Source organism: Semicossyphus pulcher, unplaced genomic scaffold, assembly GCF_022749685.1.
Source record: "Semicossyphus pulcher isolate SPU_LCO1_2020_fin unplaced genomic scaffold, fSemPul1.0.p SCAF_7, whole genome shotgun sequence".
Classification (NCBI taxonomy): Eukaryota; Metazoa; Chordata; class Actinopteri; order Labriformes; family Labridae; genus Semicossyphus; species Semicossyphus pulcher.
In genome coordinates this window covers 6,294,953-6,314,541 of record NW_027211748.1, presented here as the reverse complement: position 1 = coordinate 6,314,541, position 19,589 = coordinate 6,294,953, and the positions used below count along the sequence as shown (strand labels likewise).

Here is a 19,589-nt window from a genome sequence, read left to right as displayed (position 1 = left end):
ATTTTAGCTTGAAGTACACTTTAAAAGGAAGCCTCCCGGAGTAAAGTTAGGCTTTAAAATACTTTGACTTGTTAAAGAAAGCCTGACATCTTGATTTAAACAAAATATAAGCTGACAGCCATACTAGCAGAACTTTGAGGCAAGAGAGCTAAACGCTAACGCCAGCATGCTAACAAACAACGTAAAACAATTGCTAATTTGTCGCTAAGTTGGATGCTTACCAAAGCTATATCTGACATCACTCTCTTTTTGCTCTATAGTGCACACTAGTTAGCCTTCATCATTCTGAGTGTATAAACCTTTCCAATATAGTGGCCCTTAAAATATCAAATTAAATATGTCCATGCTAATACACTAGCCACTATCCTCTGACAAACCCACAATGCAATGCATTTTATGGATACAAAACTGGAGGGACACTACGCCTGTTTGATATAGTGTGTTGTTATGAAGGCTATGGAGAGTGACTGAGTGAGTTAGTTCAGACACAGACTGTACATTGTCTCACTGTCGTGTGTTAGCATGCTAACAGAAGGTAGGCTACAGCTGAAGCACACTGTTCATGTTTTTCGCAGTAAGAGCTCTGCCTGATACGGCTTTCCTTTGCTGCGATTAAAACCCAGTGAGCATTATTCCGCTGAAAAGACGTTCAAAACAGGTTCAAGAGTTCAAACGTTTTTTCACCGACTACTTGAAGACGCTGATCACAAGATTCATCACACATACACACATATTAACAGCAGTATTTAGGTCGCATCTCATGTATTTAGCGGGTAAAATGATTGTAGAAGTAAGCAGTGCATCACAGTCACCAACGAAAACATTATTATACACACAGGAAGTTGGGTTCGATCTTACCAGAGCTGCATTAAGTCCAGAACTCGACACCGTCAGAAGTCCTCTTCTTGTCAGTTAATAATGAACAACGTCAGCATCCGGGGGGCGTCCTGCCTTCATATCTGCACAGCCAAAGTACCTGTTCATGCGCAGTCTGCTTCTTTCTTCTTCTTTGGGGAGCGTTAAAACTGTTGTTAACATCACACGGCCCATAAAGCTCAGTATTTATGAAAACAACATGCATTGAAATGATGTCTTTTTGTAGACCGTGTTTCTGTCACAATAATCATTTCCGTCCTCTTTTCAACACTAAGGGGAACAACTGATCAGAATTATGACATACCAATGTGTTTTCTGACATGTTGATGTCGTAACTGTATTTTAAAAGTTGAAATTAGACCTTCGACGATTTCAACCAAATCTCAACATTGAAATCCCGGTTGATGCTCACTGGGAAGCCTACAGCCGACAGTTTGACACCGAGGCCTGCTGTTCCTGCCCTGTGTGAAACTGTGAAATTTCAACCCAATCCAAACCTAACTTTACTCCGACTGTGTCACAGCATTAAACACACACACGGTTAGGTTGAGGAGAGAATCATTGTTCGGGCGAAAACAATGACACAGTGTGGACGCTGGACAGGATCAGTCTCCTGGGTAAAAGAGCTAACTAACAGAAACACAGGAGGCAAACTTTGAGCCAGTAAGTAAATCGCAACACACGTGTGCAGGATCGGGCAGAGCTGCACTGGGGAAACTGCAAGGCTGATGGGAATCACAACTTTTGTCATCAAGTCATTTTGACCTGATCAAGGCACAATCTTACAATCAGACACACAAAGTCCAGCAGCTTTGCCAAGAGCCAAAAACACAACAGGGTTCAATATACTATACAGTAAATGTTGCTATTTTGCCCATATTATCTTTACAATCCTGTTCCTGTCATTCTGCTAACTGTTACACTACAGGGGGCATTCTTTATCCCTGGCTGATTGCTTTTGTTTTGAAGAGGCAAGATTGCATCACGTGTCTCGTAGCTCAGAAGTCTCATTTTCCCTATCAAAGTTATCATCGCATGTTCCAAATCAGTGCGTGGATGTCATGTATGAATGGTGTCGACTCATCGTGTGCAGACCCTGATCCAGCAGGAGTAACAGACATGTAAGAGTCCATTGGCGCTGCACGTTTTTTGAATACCTGCGTAGCTTCGGTGCTTATAACGGATTTCATGTGGGACTCAACGGCTTTGATTGCCATTGTCCCAAGTTTAGAGCTTTTTTGCATATCTTAAAAGTCGCCTAATCGTTGTTCCTATTACTTTTTAACTTGAAGCCAAAGTTCCTTGAACTTGAGCCGCTTTCCCATTGGTCAAAAAACCTTTTTTGCTTAGTGGGAAAGGTTACAATCAGACCCGGGTCAAATGACTCTGCAGTAGACCCGGGTAATTATCACCTCGGCTCCGATGGCATTGATGGGATGGAAAATGCTGCCGTAAATGCCGTGAACGGTCATGTGAACAAGCAAATCCACAAAAAAGATCTGACTGCATTTATTTGACAGCTGTGCTAATAACCATTATTATATTGTCTTATTTCTATTTGTACTCAGGTAAAATATATAAAAAGGTCTTTCACCAGTGACTCAAATTGATTCAGTGCAGCTACAAGATAACCCCCAGGTCTCTCTATCTGCCCCCAGACTCAGTGTGAGGGAGCGATGAGACGACATGTACGACCGCATCCCGCAAATATTTCCTCTCTCCTTCTCCTCTCCTTCCGTCTTCGCCCTGCAGCTCTGTGTGAGAAACATCAATATCACTGACAGATGGTTGAAACGCAGCGAGTGTGAGGCGAAAAAAACACCGCTACATACAGAGGCACTATTTGTGCTGCGTGTGCATCCTCATCAGGTCTAATTTGAAGCCAAATAATTTCCATTTCTTCTTGTGTTGGTTTCTAAATGAGGCTCTGATTCCTGAATATTCATCCACTGACGCCGCGCGCATGCACGCTCCATCGCCTGATATAAACTATTGCAGCACATTAGAGTCAAAGCCATCTTAACAAATTCACTCTCACCTGTCACATTAACGCTAACGACTCACAATTAATGTTTGGGGAAGTGCTTGATGCAACCAGGAAACACACACACGTTCAGAGCAGAGATGCAGCTCAGCTTGAACGGGAGGGTTTGATCCTGAATGCATCATCATGCACGGACATGTTTGGTGTGGCCATTTGTCAGAGGAAAAAGTTGCCTGTGTGACGTGTTGTTGTGAATATGTTGGGGTTTATACGGGCTGCATGATGAATAGCCGGTGTCAGGTGTTACCATGGGGGATGATTACGTGAAAGAAGCAGAGGCAGTATAGGCATTTGGGATTTCTAGCCAACCCATCAAATGCTTGGCAGGCCATTTATTTCCAATATACAGGTAGTTTCAGGGCGATAGGAATCTGCAGCGCCTGTGTGTGTTTGTGAGTGTGTGTTTCTGTGATATAGACAAAAAGAAATCATCTCAGTCAAACAGCTACTTCACATTTAATTACAAACCTGGGCTGACACACATCAGTGTCAACATCAGTGCCGCGGAACCCGCTAACAGGAGGGAGGCTTCGCCTCTGCTCTCAGCTCGGCCGGCGCGGACGTGTTTTCGCTCCTTGTCTCTCCTCATCTTTCCAGCGAACTGTGCAGCCCTCCACATGTAGAGGAGAGTCCCTGAAGCCAGCCTTCCCCGCTCACGGCCTTGTTGCTAACACGCTCCACAGGCCACAACAAAAGGGAGGAGGCTCTGAAAACAACCTCTCAAACTTTGACTGGCAGCCCTGCGGTGCGATCCGCCCCCGATGCTCCACACGGATACTTTGCAGATTTGGAGAGATAGGAGTTAAGCTCAGGATCCACCAATCCCCCCTTTGGTCTTCTTTTCTTTTCTTTTCCAATTTAGGACATCTGCTCTGAGACCACAGCATCACACCCCCTCCCCTCCACGTTTACTCAAAAGCTTTAAGTCTGTCTCTTCCTGCTCCTCTCTATCCGCGGCCTTTCCCCTCCCCTGGTGGGGATTTGTGATTCAAACTGGGGCTGAGGGACCTAAACCCCTCTATCTCATCAGCAAACATACAAATGCATAATCTGTTCATTCTTCTCGGCCCATTCACATGCATGCTAATGATCTCTGCCGGCCCCTCTTTTCACGAGAGCTCCCAGCTCTGCTGCTTTGAAACACACCCTGGCAGGCACATGTGGTCCTTTAGATGCTGCATCAGGCTGCATTTTGTTTTACTGTTACAGAGCACAATGGACACTGTCACAGTCGGTCCTCCATTTCTCACCACATGGCAACATGACAGCGCTGTCACAGCCTCCTAGGCAATACACAAACACAACTGAGCTTTGAAATGTCACATCAGCAGCCTGTCAGAGGCACGGTTCGCAGTTTGGGGTGTACTTGGTGTCTTGCTGGGAGTTAGATGAGAAGATTAAAACTACTTTCATTAAGAGTACAGTAAATGCATTAAAGGAAAGCGCTGGTTAGCTTAGCTTAGCATTGAAACAGCTAGCCTGGCTTTGTCCAACTGTAACACAATCCATCATTCAACCATTATAGATAACCAATCCTCATGATTTATCTTAGGAAAGCACTTAAACTTCATTATTTCTATTTCCTGCTACTTTTTACTCTACATTTAGTTGGCACATTTGTAAAGGAAAATTATTAAAAGGATTTGTTGCCTCTCCGATAAGGGCCTGTGTCCACTTGCAGCTTTTATTTTTGCCCTAGCAGTGCCCACAACCTCAATTTCAGAGCGCTTCTCACCGGCGCTTACTGTTGCTAGGTGAGAAAGTTATCTGGCGGCACTTCCGCTTTCCTTGTTAGTGACCATTAGTCCGGTTTAAAATGGGCCGCTGGTTTTGCTCAGTTGGTGGAGCGGGCGCCCCATGTACAGAGGCTACAGTCCTTGATGCACTGATCGCAGGTTCGATTCCCAGTCTGCAAAAAGCCCCCCAAAAAGTCTGTGTTAAATTGCTCTATGTGCTAAACATTTGCTTTTATTCAAGACATTTTACAAAGAAAACATAAAAGCAGTGGAAAGGAGCAGCAGCTCTACACCTGGAAACTGGTTTCAACAGAGCGCTGTGAGCACAGCGACACAAAAACAGCTGATCCTGGGGGCGTTTTTGTGCTGAGGATGCTGAGCGCTGAAAACCCTTAACAGCATTGGTTTTGTAGAGAAAATGGAAAAAATACTGTGAGTGGACACAGGCCCTAAACCGCTGAACCCCAAACACCTGGTCTGATGCAGAACGATTGTACGGATAAAAACAGTCCCAAAAGGAAGGGCTGACTGACGTCAAGGTGAAGCCTTGAAAACATTCATAACTATAGAAACACTTTATCTAAATTATTTTATATGTAGGACTCTTTTAAGTGGTAAAGTAGGCGTTTTTCATGACCCCGTCTGCAGCAGCATTTAGCTTAGCTTCCATGTAGGAACTCCGACCGGCTTCTCCTAACAGGGGCCGTGCTGACTGTTATCTACTGTACGTAGTACACTAAGGGGGGAATTCACTGAAGGATTGTTCGGCTTTGGGGCCGCTAAACCTGTGCACATGACACAAAAAGACTCCACCTCATTCTCCAACCACACGCAGAGGGTTAAATGCACCCTAAAGTGTGCTGCAGAGCCAACCGCATCTCTGTGCTCCGGCGCCGTATTGCAGGTATTTAAATGAGTCATTATTCAGACATTCGGGCCAAATTTGGCCCCTTTTTCACAACGGCAGCGCTAACAGCACCGCGCAGTGAAAATATTACTGCCTGCAGAGAGCTGGTGGTAACTGTGGTGGAGTTTTATAAGGGCTGTCACGCTCTTAGTTTACACTGATCATGACGACAACTCAACCTTTGTGTGATCAAAAAATTTGTTTGTCTGTAAAAACAATATATATATATATATATATATATATATATATATATAATATATTGACATCATTATAACAAGGGAGACCAATCAGTCCGGGGCTGTGCGAGGCTCAACCCCGGCACACGGGCTCACTTTGTCCACATGTGTGGAGACGGTGTGGAGATGTTACACAGGACGAGGAGTATTATACAGACGAGCTGCACGCTCATTTGAAAAATAAAGCTCTGTTTGAAAAGTTAAACTAGTCTGGACCCTCCTCTCCCTGCTCATCATCGATCTGTGATGGAGTTGAGCTCTGTCAGAGTGGAGATCAGTTACTGCATGAGAGCGCAGCTCCGTGCAGCAGAGTGGAGGAGCAGACAGCTTCTCTCCACAATCAGACGCTAAACAAGAGCAAACTTCACAGATCTGCAAAACTTTATGGCCGTGTTTGTGCTTGAATATCATTTGTGCAATTTGCTTTGTGAATCAGACCCTGAGACGGAGCAGACAGCGGGGGCAAATGATGCACAATTTATGGAGCTATCAGCGGCCGCAGCTCATTCTGCGTGAGTTCCCTCCTTAGTAGTGATATGTGCCTCATACAACCTAGGGGTGGTCGATATGACCTAAAATTTATATCATGGTATTTCTTTTTTGCTTTATTATATTATTACAAAATGAAAAGGGGTACTGTGATTCTAGCTCCACATAGCTTCAAACAGGAAACATATTCCTCCTCTGACAGGGCATCAGCTTTAACGCTTCAGTGATGGCTTCCAATACATGAGAGAAAACCAGAACTATCCCTTTAATACAAATTAGAATCAACAAAGGAATTTTGATATATTGCTCTATTTTTCTATCCAGCATTACATAAAGAAGATAGAAGTTTACACACTTATTGAGGCAGATGCAACACAAAAGTAACACACAGAAATCACAGTCCAATGTATTATTTATAAATGGGTCATTCTGCATAATGAGTGTTTTTTTTTAATGCTGGATTTTCACTCGTATCTGTATTTACTGTGTCGTGTTGTTACATGTACTTATGAACTCCTCCCAGCGCTGTTAAAATCACCACCTCTCTCTGGGTGTTGTGTCTCTGTGTGGCTGCAGAGAGCTGAAGCTCTGACGTCAGCTTCCTCTCTGTCTCAGCAGCTTCTGTAACGCAATGCAATCTCTTTCATCAGTCCGTCTCAAAACTGAAGCCTGTTCTTGAGGTTTAGTTTCCATATTCGGAGTCTAATCTCCGTCCACTGCAACAGAAACCTTTGTAATTTTAATAGACTTAAACAACGATTACTGTGTGAGCTTACATAAAGACTACAGCCCCAATTCAAAGTAGCAAACGCAGAAGTGCTGGTGTCTTGTCCCAGTTTTGTCCACGTCCAAAACATTCACCCGTTTATTTGTAGCTTTAAATCTGCTGTAAAAATCTCTCTTATGTCTCGTTGTGACTTCTAAGATGTGATAGTCAAGGGCTTATGGGAAATAGAGTCTTAAATTACTGTCCTTATCTTGACATATGGCGTGAACCACTCAACATGCGGTCGAGAGAGGCTGTTAGCTTAGCCTGGACTTGTGTAAGAACAAAACCCTGGAAGTTTTGGTTTCACTTAGGCTCTGTTTCTTGGCCGGGACCAGTTTCCAGGCAATCAAGTCGGCCTCCAGGAAGTTTCAGGTCCCGGCCAAGAAATAGTCTGGCACATAACCTCTGGTAAAGGGGCTAATTATCTTTTTTACACTTCTGGTTCTGTAAAAAAGGGAAAAAAAATAGAGTCCGTCTTTGCGCTAAGCTAGCAGCCAACAGCCACTTTTCAGATCCACAGCATCCTGTCCTTCAAACCGAACAGAGAACTGACACCCATTAATCAATGGCCGGGCTTCAGAGGCCATTTAATGGATCACACACTGCAGAGACGGAGCCACAGACAGGCAGAGGTGGGAAGGCCTCTCTGGCACAGAGTGCACTGTCATGCTAATCATCAGTCCTGCAACACTGAAGGCATCACGGGGAAGGAGCAGGGAGGTAAAGGGGAAACTTGGAGGCATGGTGTGTGTGTTGCATCTCTTTTAATTAAATGTGAACAAATCATTTGAGGGGAAAATTGAGTATTTCTATAATGAGATGTTTTGCATTTCCTCGTTTATATTGTTCATTAGACGTGATGCTGCAGCAGAGATTACAGTCGCGTGTGGTGCCAGCTGCTTCCATGAAACGTTCAGATAGAATAGCTTGAAGACCAGGGTTAGGAAGTGAAGGATTATCTTTAACAAGATTACGATAATCTGGTTACAAGAAATGAAAATGTAATCCGTTAATTTGGATTAAAGAAGAAGAATGTCCTATAACTTGTGGTTTTATTCTCATTGATTTAGTGTAAAATCTTAAGGAAGCCCGGACGTTTTTCACCATTTTTAAAGGTTCTGTAAGATTAATTAGTGTTTGTGAATGGGAAAATGTTGGTGAGTAACAGATTATATATTCTAATGTCAAAATATATGTATATATATATAAAAACTCATTTCTCTCACACTGGTGCTCTGAGCAGGCCCTCATACAGCCTCTGCCTGAAACGACTCAGTCAGCTCTGTCCCTTTAAGAAACCGCTCCCCTACAAGCCCACTTTATTCTGACTGGCCAACTCTCCGAAACCTGCCGAGGCTGCAATTTGTGACCAATAGGCAACCTCCGGTGTTGAAAAATTAAGCCAATGCGGAAGTGCAAAAAACTGCAGTTCCTCGAGTGGCCACTTGAGGCTCCAGAAACCATGAAACAACATTACAGCAGGTGGGAAAATGCCAATTTTTACAGCAGAAATAAACATGTTTACAGCCTGGTACAAAAAACAGTTTTGTTACAAATAGCTAATTTTATTGTTCAGGATAACTGTACTGGGATGAATCATTGGGGCCGGATCATTTGATTGACAGGTGGATCCTGCTGGCTGCCTGCCAGACGTCAACACAGACACTGAACTTAACTTCACCTGTTTGTGTTGTTGGAGCCTTTTGGGGATTTTTTCATTCAAAGTTTGGACAAATAATCTCTCAGTGGGATTTATGGAACTTTCTGTCTGTGCTCCAGCTTTTCGATCAATAAGAAATGCTAGTATCATTGTACTGATATATTTTTAGCACTAAGTAGCAGGTATACTGTGCTTGCCATAGCTGGCTTAGCGTGTTCAGTGTTTATTAAACATTTATTTAATCGTCGGTCAGTAAATAGGAGTCAGGAGTTGTTGGCTTTTCCCGGAGAGAATACAGCGGACCGTAGTGATGAAGAGACCAGTTGTTTTCTTCCTGTTACCTGTCAACTCACCGCTCTCTCACCGATCGAGTGAGCAGCGAGTCCGCTACTTCTTTAGTCTGATGAATAAACACCTGCAGTCAGTCACCGTCACAAACAGAAACTCTTGTGTGGGAATGTTAAACCAGCTCATTCACAAGGTAATGGATCAGCCACAGACACAGACTTGGTGTTTTTCAACCACTCCCTTTTCTGCAGCTCTATTCTAAATTTGGGCCCTTCAGGCTCCAGTAAACCAACATGCTGGCCGCCATATTTCGGCTTCATTCACGCAGTCGAGAAACCAATGGGCGACGTAACCGTGGCTACGTCGATTATTTATACAGTCTATGTTTGTGACATCACAAAGTGCAGCATGTAGAAAAAACTGAGGTGAGAAGCCTGGGGATTACTCTAACATACTTTAACCTACAGATCTGAAACTTACACCCACGTTTAGTCTGAACATCCATTATTGTAACTTTACATATATGTCTTAATATGTGAAACAGCAGAATACCCCCTCTTTAAGGTTTAAGGTTTCTTGTGCATATTTGATGAATGATTGAATGTACATTAAAACATGTGCTACTGTACACGAGGATTTATATAAACCAAACTCTAGAGAAAATATATGCTTAAAAAAATGTCAAATAAATGCATGGGCGGAAAAAGACAAATCTAGTTTAGTGAGAATATAACATTAGGAACATAAAACATTTCCCTCGGCTGTCATCTTTAATGCACCATAAAACATGCGATGTTTCTGCAGCTCTCTATCTGTATGCACTGCACCCTGACGCTCCGCTCTACTGTATCTCAGAAGATTCAATTAAAATACAGCCCGTTTTACATGAAAATCACCGCTGAAAAGACTTTGATTTCCATTTGTGCTTGCGGTGCAGAGATGCAGAAATTCCTCCACATCGAGGGCACGGCGTTGTTAAGAAGCCCTGATATTTTTTGTGTCTCTGCTCACAGTTTGGGCTTTAGTGCAGCGAGCGCTTCGCCATAAAGAGGGTAGTTTTCCATTGATGAGCCGGCGCAGGCAGCTTCGGCACCAGCAGCGGCAGCAAATCACTACTCTGTTAAAAGGCCCTGATGCGTAGCAAACTCTCCTGCCAAGCCTCCTCGCTCCAAATCTGCCTGCTTGCAGACCCCCTGTAATTGGAGGCATTAAACTTGCTTTGGACAGGATGGCAAATGAGAGCTTTGAGCCTTGGAAGAGAACACAGTGGTGCATTCAGAAGGGGTACACAAGGAGAAGCAGCTAAGTCGGACAAATCAGTGCCAATCCAGCAGATCTGTGTATGAGTGGGGGGGGTGTACAAGAGAGCAGTTTCGCATCTGAATGTGTGTGTTTGCAGAGAGTGTGTGTCCTGTCTTGGCTGGTGTTAATGTGAGATTATGTACATGCAGTCTAACGGCCGAGCTGCTGTTAATCTCGCAGTAATCGCCGGGATCACTCCGCTGATGATGCAGGGATTTGACGTTGGACCGCAGACTGTCCGGTCAGTGACGAGCAACCAGCAGCCGTGAAATAAAACCTGTCTGTCATGCTGCCATCACTTCCTCAGCTTTCCCACCACCGGGCACGCTCATTAAAATCTCCATGAGGAACTGTCGCCGCTGATTCCTCATCACTTAATAGTCTGTAATACGATAATGAGATGTTTTCCTTTAGGTTTGCTGCCATTTTGCATCATCTTTAAGATGCAGCAGGGGGAAAAAATATGACACTCAAGCTCTTCTGAGACGAGCGGCGAGCCAGAGCGGCCTGCGAGAGTTGGAAAGGCATCAAATGTTTAATGGTAAACAGGCTGCAGAATCTCACTTTTGACATTGTGTCAGATCCCAAGCAAACACGTTTTAAAAAAACGTCTCCTCCTGTGTTTTAGAGCTCATTAAAAAAAAAGCTGGAAGCTCTTCAAAATAAAGACTAAAAAATGCAGCTTTTCAGTGGAAGACTTCCTCCTCGGCAGGATGGTGTGCATATTCTCCTCCAAGGTCGAGCACGTCTACACTTCCTTCTTTCTCTCAATGGAAAGAGCAGCGACACCACCGCCGAGCGTTTATCTGCGATCTGGCCACAAAGCTTCCACACACATGATAAATGCCACGGTTCCGGGGTCGCAGAGGGAGATTACACACGGCGTCGCAGCGTCTGCGTGTGCGATTCTTCACACTTCGATCTGCTTCTGAAGGCCTCCGTGTTGACCTGGTGTGTGCGCGTCCTGTGAGAGCAGCAGACATGATTAGAGAACATGCGGAGAACGCGGCAGAAGCCTGATCATACAGCAGAGAGTCTAAACCCCCCCACAAGCCCGCGATAGACGAGCATCCGCTGCGTCAATAAAAACAGAAGGTGACAGCTTCCCTCGTGTAGGGGAGACAGACCCAGTTTGTGTCCTGGCTGGCAGATTAAAGCCAAACAACACGGACTCTTGGTGTGACGCCAGATTATCTTTGGCTCCTTGAAGCTCCTCCAGCAGACTGAAATCCCCAGAACAGTCGTGTGGTCTCGCTAATTGGTGCGCCGCGTGGACCAGCCTTTGATTAACCTTAAATCTTAATGAGTCCAATCCGGAGCTGCTGCGATATTCCGACTGAGGAGGTGAAAGTCGCTTGCTTATTCCTTCTTTTCATCCCAGCGCTGGATGAGAGAGACCTGGAAGTTCAGCCTCGGTGAACCCGATGAGAAATCAAAGAGAATACCAGAGATCCGTTTAATAATTTATTTGCATATGATTATCGTAAAAATACTGAAAGAGAAATGCTTATTTTTGTTGTAGTTTTCTGGCGTTACTTTTTTCTTTTTACAACCTAATACACCTTTAATTGCACAGGAAAAAGTCTGCCCTAACAGACACACAGTTTCTTCTTTCATTGTGACATATAGTTTCAGATATGTAATGAGCATTAAAGTGGAATTTCTCCATGTGTTTGCGCCTCCACATTAAACAAACAAGCATATAAACGAGGGTCATAGAGAGGCCGCAGTCAGGTCAGATCGCTGCGGATGCTGAGCCGGCTGCTCTAATAGAAATATAGGATTATTTACAGGCAGTTGTTTTCGACGGGAACTGCTCTGACAGCTGGCGTGCTGAAGGAAACACATGTCAGGAGAAATGAACCAATGAGTGAATTTGTTCTACATCAATGTTTTGTAGGTCAGGTCAATATTAAGGTGGCGAAGCTATCGTGTGGATAGTGACCTTTTTAATTCCCACTGATCTGCAACACGTACACACCACAGCACGACCACGGGCAGCAGCCTCCACAAAGCCTCCTCAGCGTCTCCTCCTTAGCTCGCTCATTCGCGTCTGTCAGGTTTCGTTAATGTGTGAAAAAACAAGCAGTGTAATAAAAAAGTTAAGCCCCGGTGCTCGTAAAAAAACACACAGAAAAAACACCTCTTTGCAATAATAGATAATAACTTAGCATTCAAAAACAATGCGTATATGAATCAAACAAGGTTAAGAAAACCTGGACGTTAAAGTCCAGACAGCAAAATGCCACCAAAGCAAACAGCTAACGTGGAACTACTTTTCTCATGAACAAGTTTCCACTTTGGCATGCACATGACGTGTCCCGCACAGTGTCCGTTCCACCTCCGCTCTGACGGAGAGACGTGTGAAGACTCGGATGCTTTGTACACATTTGTAACACGTTTGTCTCCCAGTACATGTGGAAGACAGTATTTAAGAGGAAGCAGATGAAGTGTGTGTTTTTTTTTTTGTCCTTTAAAAAACGAAATAAAAGAACAGATTTGGTTGGGTTTAAAGAAAAAAAAAAGGCTGATTGGATTAAAAGTGTACAGGAAGGTTTGGAGTTGTCTTTAAAGTTCGTTTAAAGCAGAAGTTTGCTTCATCTTGGCACTGAGTCCTCAGTCTGAGGGCGGAGAGAAGGAAGGACTGATTCCCAACCAGCAGAAAACACATGCAGACATGCAAACACAACCTGAGAGGGGGCAATAGGAAGTTTGGCTTTATGTCACGAATCCACAAGTGTCAAGTAATGAACACACACACTGCAATGGAAAGTCTCTTTAAACGCACAGTAAATCTCCAGCGGGGAGGAAATCCCCAACGCGGTCCTCGCTCTCTCTCCTGCCTCTTTTATCTTCTTTTTATGTTACATCGGGCTCTTGGCGTCAGAGTTTTTTTTTAGGTAGTTTTTATCCGCTCCGTATCCTCGGCTCACACTCTGATGGGGAGAGTTTGGCTCATCTGTTGCCGAACGATTTCCTGACTGCTGTCCGGACTCTTCCTGTTGTGTCCCGGCAGCGTCCCCCCGAGCCGCAGCAGATCCCTGCCAACACAAAGCAGCCGCACGGGTCAGAAGAAGGTTCACAGGCACTTTAAACAAAAGATACAGCTCATTATTACTTCGCTAAGTGCTCTCATTGAAGGTGGATAAAGGTCTAATCCATCTTAGTGCCCGTGAAGTTAAATTCTGCAGAGTGTATGCACCTTAGACCTCATGGTTATAAACAATAAAACACAGAAGCGGGAAAACCTGCTGATCTGGAGCTTCATCTGCCATAAATAAAGTCTGACTCAAACGGCACGCCAAATCTACTCATCACATCTCCAGTTTTAATAAAAGTTCAACATATTTCTCGGCTATCTCGGAGAAGGCGGCCGCAGCCTGCGAGTGTCCTTTGTTCCTCGGCCAGTGTCCTTGTTTTTAAGGCCCTGGCGGCTGAAGATACTCTACAGATAGCGCCGCATCTCATATCCTCTCCCTCCCTCTGTTATCTGCCCCAACATCAGCCAGCAGCCAATGGCAGGTGAGCGCGAGACGCGCGCGCAAACACGGGAGACGCTCCCTGAATCCTGCTCTGACAACACGACCCTTTCTCTCCTCCTCCTCCTCGCGCCGGCTCCGTTTATCGCTCCTGCTGTTGCATACAGATGAGGCCGTAAATTAATCATTGGCATGTCAACTGCACACGGCGACACGTATCATAACATGCGCACACACAAGCACCAAACACACACACACACACATATCCCCTTCCTATTGGCCCGTCCCAGCATTGGGCGCACCCTCCCCTGATGCATTAAAAAGCTCATTAGCAACCTAATTAAACACATTCCTCTCTTTTAGCTTCTCCTCAATCTCCCTTATTACTCACACTTCATCACCTCCTGCTTTTCCACATCAGCAGCTCTGGCTGCTGTCTGTCCTATCACCTACATTCCAGCATCCAGCCAAGTATAGGGGGAATTAAACCGAGGTCAGCCATTACATTTCCACACACAATTAGCTTCACTGAGCCCCGATCCTGGCATAGGAGGCGCCCTTGGGGCTCCGTGTTAGAGTGAAACTGTGAGCCAAGGAGCTGGCACCAGACCTGGATACTGTATGTATGAATTCAGCCTTTTGTGCTGTCGGAAACAGGAAGCCATCGCGCAGAGTCGAGGATGTGCGCTTGATTCATTATACATCTCTGCAGAGCTCAGGATCCAGCATCTAAAGCAGCTCTAATCATGCTGTTGACTGGATGCCAGGCGAACAAAACTCAGAACAAACACGTCAGTATAAGTGACTGAAACACTCCGAGTCACTGCTCAAAACAAAGTTAAAAAACGATCGTCAGCGGGGACGGCTACCTGTGAGTAAGTCGACTTCTTCACTTCCAACGGAGACAAAAAAACCCTTCAGCTAAAAAACAAATCCTCCAAAATCAACCCAAAGCATAAAACAAACCCAACCCAACGAGCATGAACCTGTTTAAGCCGGCCGTCTTTTAAACTGACATCTTATTTCAACAAACCCAGACTTACAGCTCGGCTCGGCTCTGCACCGAGAGGGGGCTTCATCCTGCACTTCACAGCCGTCAAACACAATACAGGGACGATTGCACACAAGGTGAAAGGGACGGAGTTGCATCATCCCTTTTTGTGTTAAAACTATCCCGCTGTTATTGTAGAAAAACCTCAAAAGCTCTTGGTGCTTATGTGGAGAGCCCGGCGGCAGAGTGATGCATACATTTCCAACAAAGGTCAGCTGCAGTAGCAGCTAGACTGCATCAACAACACGGCTACTTTCTGATGAAAGTTCCTGTAAATTTGTTGTGAAAAATAAACAGTTTCTTCGAGCTCAGAGCTCCAGCTGCTGAATTCCTCCACAATTGTCCCTCTTTACACGGTCTGTAAACCCGGGGAGACTTTTCGCTGCAGCTATTTAAAAAGTAAATTCAGCAAGTTTGTCTGAGAGTTGCTAAATCTCGCAGCAAACTTGTCAAGCTGGCAACAGAGAAGGGCTTTGCTCCTCCTCAAAAGACCTGCCATAACAGATTTCAAAGCAAAAACTTCCAATCCACCTTAAACCTGCGTTCACTTCAATGTAAGAAGAGACTAAATAATGACACAAATCTGTCTTTATTTTCCTTCCTCACCCTGAGTAGGAGCTGGTCACCACCTTAAGGCTGGCGGCGTTGCGGAGCAGCTTGTCCAGGGTGCTGACGATGCGGGAGAACTTGGGCCGCAGGTTCCTCTCCTTCATCCAGCACTCGAGCATCAGCTGGTGCAGCACCATGGGGCAGTCCATGGGCGGGGGCAGCCGGTAGTCCTGCTCCACTGCCGTCATCACCTGAGGGACGCGAGACAAAAGATCAAAGTCACTGTGATGCTGCATGTAGACACAACGGTAAGCTAACATCTAGATGCTAACATGCTAACACTGACAATGTTAACGTGTTCAAAATATCTACCTGTGTGGCCCATTACCCCATGGTGGGCCCTTAACTCACTGCTAGTGGGCCGCAAGAAGCGTGCTCGATGTACAAAACATCAATAAAGTTTATTTTTCAATTTTGCATCTTGTGTTGCTTAAAAAATATGTAGATGTACAGGATGTGGACGGGTTTTTTTGCACTGCATCTTACACCTCGCGCCACAATGCTGTGCAAAAAAACACACACTGGGCGGCTTTACGTTGGTGTTGCTTGGTTCAATGTTAAATGGCAAAGGCTGCGTAACGGCAAGAGACAGGAAACATTGGGAGTAGAGAGTGGGGAAGGACAGCAAAGGAGTCGAACCTGCAGCCGCTGTGTCGGGGAATGTAGCCTCCGTTTATGGGACGCCTGCTCTACCCACTGAGCTAAACCAGCACCATCTGGTGTTGATCAGAGTTGTGTCATTAGAGGTCTTGGCCGGCCCCAGAATATTTTAAAGTTATAATCTTGAAGATCTTAGTTTTGTTCTCTTTGGCGGCACCTATGGCGATAAACAGTAATTACAGGAGCACACTTCCCAGATATCCAGACAGCGTCACAGTGTGACGTCCACGGTTGGCTCCAGTTGTAACTCTTGATTTTCCTCGCTGACGGTCCTTTCAGACTGTTTGCTTCATCTGAGCGTCGAATTTGTTTCTTTTTGTTGTATCTGTAGTCATCCATCTTTTCTTTGTTTGTTCAGCCATAGTAGATTACTGTTTACTCTCAACACTTGCAGAGACCGGAAAAGCAGCCGCTAAGCTCCGCCTACCCTCTCTGGCAGACCGACCACTGCTGGCTGATGGAAAACACGTCACTAACTGGGCGTATATTTCAGCTATAATGTTTGCTCCACAGTGTTCATCATCTCAGTTTGGCCTGTTAGCATGCTAACATTTGCTAATTACCTGTTAGGGTTTGTAAGGTCACATTTTGACCTGTTGGTGGCACTAAACCTAAGTAAGTCATTACACTGACATCCTCTGGGGACCATAAATATCTGCACAAACTCTGACTGATATCCATCCAGTAATTGTACAGAGATATTTCCCTCTGGAAACAAGCTGCTGACTGACATTGCCATCCCAGCTAGCCACACTAGCAGCAAGAAAGCGTTAGAATCACATTTTACATTTATTGTGCCAGAAATCGACCCAGACAGTGCTGCAAACAAGGATTCAAGCACATTTCATGTGGTGCTTTTATAAAGTGTTAACATTTGCCTGTGACTCATGTGTATTATGCTCAGCGTTTGGCCTTTGTTAGCGCGCTGGAAGAATAATCCCAGTTACTGTATTTATTATGTCCTTCTTTCGACGCTTTCTGGGCTCGCGCTGTCACACACTCCAATCTTCTCTTCAGCTTCTTTACAAAACTACAAAAACACTTTCTCAAGGATTCTCAAAGTTGCTCCTTCAGAAGTGGCGTGATTGATGGGAGAGACAATAAGTGGAGGATGAAAACGTTGGCTCATTGATTTGATTTCGCCTAGCAACTGCTCCCCCCCCCCGCCCCCCCCCCCCCCCCCCGTAAGCTCTGTACGGGTTTTAAACTCCCCACAACAATAAAAAATTGCCATTTGGGAACAATAAAACATTTCTGCAGCACTCCTCTCCTCCTGCTGCTTGTCCTTTGATTTTTATGTCGCGCTCCTAGCCGGCGAGCACCTCTGTTTATATCTCGCATTTGTTGACTCTGTTGCTTATTGAGCGATGACTGTGGCACAAAGGCTATTGGGAACAATAGAGGGCCTCGACTTTGATGCTTTCATTACTGCATGTGGGTTCTGTTATGAAAGTTATACATACATTACTGGCATTTTTCATTCCCACTCCTTTTTTGGCTTTATTGCTATCAGCTTTTACAAGTCGCTTTTTGAAGCACAATACAGTCAGATAGTCCGGTGGGAATAAAGTGGAGGTGTGCACACTGCTTCAGCGCTTTTGTTCAGGGCGGAGGAACCAGGAGATTTCTCTCCTGCAATGTGTTGAAGTAGTGATGTCTGTGCGGCGCAGATAGCCCACAGGTAACAACTAACGCCGGTAAAATAATAAAAAAAAAAGCTTCTTCCTGAGGATTCGTTTGTTAGTGTGAGGAGGGAGGCTTGGCAGTATGGATTTGTAGAGGGAGGGAAGGCTGTAAATAAGGTGGTAAAAAGTAGAACACAGCTGCAAAAGCATCTGTACTGGAGAGATAAAGACCGCAGAACACACCAGGTCCAACATGTCACACTGGAAATCAAAGCCACAACTTAGACAGAAAACTCAACAGAAGGAGCGCTCGGCCTGTGGAGACGTGTTGCTAACATGAAAAGCTAACTCACATCCTGGTTGCTCATGTCCCAATATGGCCGCTCCCCGTAGGACACCACCTCCCACATGACGATGCCGTAGCTCCACACATCGCTGGCCGAGGTGAACTTCCTGAAGGCGATGGCCTCCGGCGCTGTCCACCGGATGGGAATCTTCCCTCCCTGCTCACACACAAACACACACACACATAGAGGGGGTGGTGTCAGCTACAGTCACACTACAGTCTCATGACAACACACACAGACATGCAGAAGCTAATGCAAATTTCACAGGCGGCCTCATGCGCTAACGCAAATATTGGCACACATGACAGTCTCGCATGCATCCGTATGTACATGTGAGCCGACTGAAGAGGGGCAAATTAACAAGCTCGATTACACAAGTACACAAACACACACACACACACACACACACGATACTGACCAGGGAGCTGGTGTAAGTGGGGTCAGCAGACGTGTCGTCCAGGAAGCGAGACAGGCCGAAGTCTGAGACCTTGCACACCAAGTTGCTGTTGACCAGAATATTCCGTGCGGCGAGGTCTCGGTGGACGTAGTTCATATCTGACAGGTACTTCATCCCCGCGGCGATGCCACGCAGCATCCCGACCAGCTGTGTCATCGTGAAGCGCCCGTCGTTCAGCTACAAAAACACAGCAGCCAGAGATAGAGCGAGCGAGGAGGGGGGAGGGGAGCAGAGGAGCGGGAGAGGAGGTTAATGAAAGAGGCGAGGGAAGAGAGGGAATGAAAAATGAGAAAAAAAGATGTGTTGAAATACGGCGAAGGAGGAGATAGGGACGAGTACAGAGGGGAGATAAGGAGGAAACACCAGAGCCAATCAGTCACCAAGGCCACATAAACATGACATCTGTCATACTGCTTCTGACAGTCACTGACAGCTGACCTTTTCTCGCTCGCTGTCCAATTAGCTGATTAATTAGAGTCTTTACTGTCGTACGAAACACATTAATGCTGCATACTGGCTGCAACGCCAAAACAAAGAGAGCTGCAAGAACAGAAACAACCAGGCGACTCAAGGTTTTTTTTTCTCCTTTTCCAAACTCGTCGCAATAATAATTACAATAAAAATCATAAATATGAAGAGCACTTCTGAAAATGCACGTTACAACAAGGCTGCAGAATAAAACAGACCGGACGTAGAATCATCAGGTTTGAAAAGAAAATGCATTTAAACACAGCTGAGGCGAAAATGAGGAAATAAACATTTGAAAAAGACATAAAATACAATTTAAAGAGTTAAAATTTGATATTGTTATGATGTTCATACGTGTTTAAAGGAGGCACTTTAAAGTGGATCACTGACTCCATTAACCTGATCCTGTTTTAACACAAAGCTTTGTTTGCATTTTCCTCTGCTCGGGAACATAAAAGCAGAAACCTCCTCCTGTATTATAAATGCGTGTTGCTCAAAGCTTATTTTCCCAACTTGAAAGTCCTTCAGTTGCAGATTTTTGCCCTTTCATATTAACATTTAAAAAGCATGAAACTAAATCTGCGAT

General features: G+C 45.0%; 1 protein-coding gene across 1 annotated transcript in view; it reads right to left on the bottom strand.

Annotated features, from left to right (window-relative positions):
- Window positions 1-11,764: 11,764 nt before the first annotated feature.
- ephb3a (eph receptor B3a) overlaps window positions 11,765-19,589 on the bottom strand; it is a 35,201-nt gene continuing 27,376 nt past the window's right edge. Inside the window, exons 12-15 of the mRNA XM_069685525.1 lie at window positions 18,497-18,712; window positions 18,085-18,234; window positions 15,444-15,637; window positions 11,765-13,348 (exon numbers count right to left, since the gene is read on the bottom strand). Of these exons, the coding sequence (XP_069541626.1) occupies window positions 13,237-13,348; window positions 15,444-15,637; window positions 18,085-18,234; window positions 18,497-18,712 (672 nt within the window). The 3' untranslated portion in view covers window positions 11,765-13,236. The remainder of the gene's footprint in view (window positions 13,349-15,443; window positions 15,638-18,084; window positions 18,235-18,496; window positions 18,713-19,589) is intronic.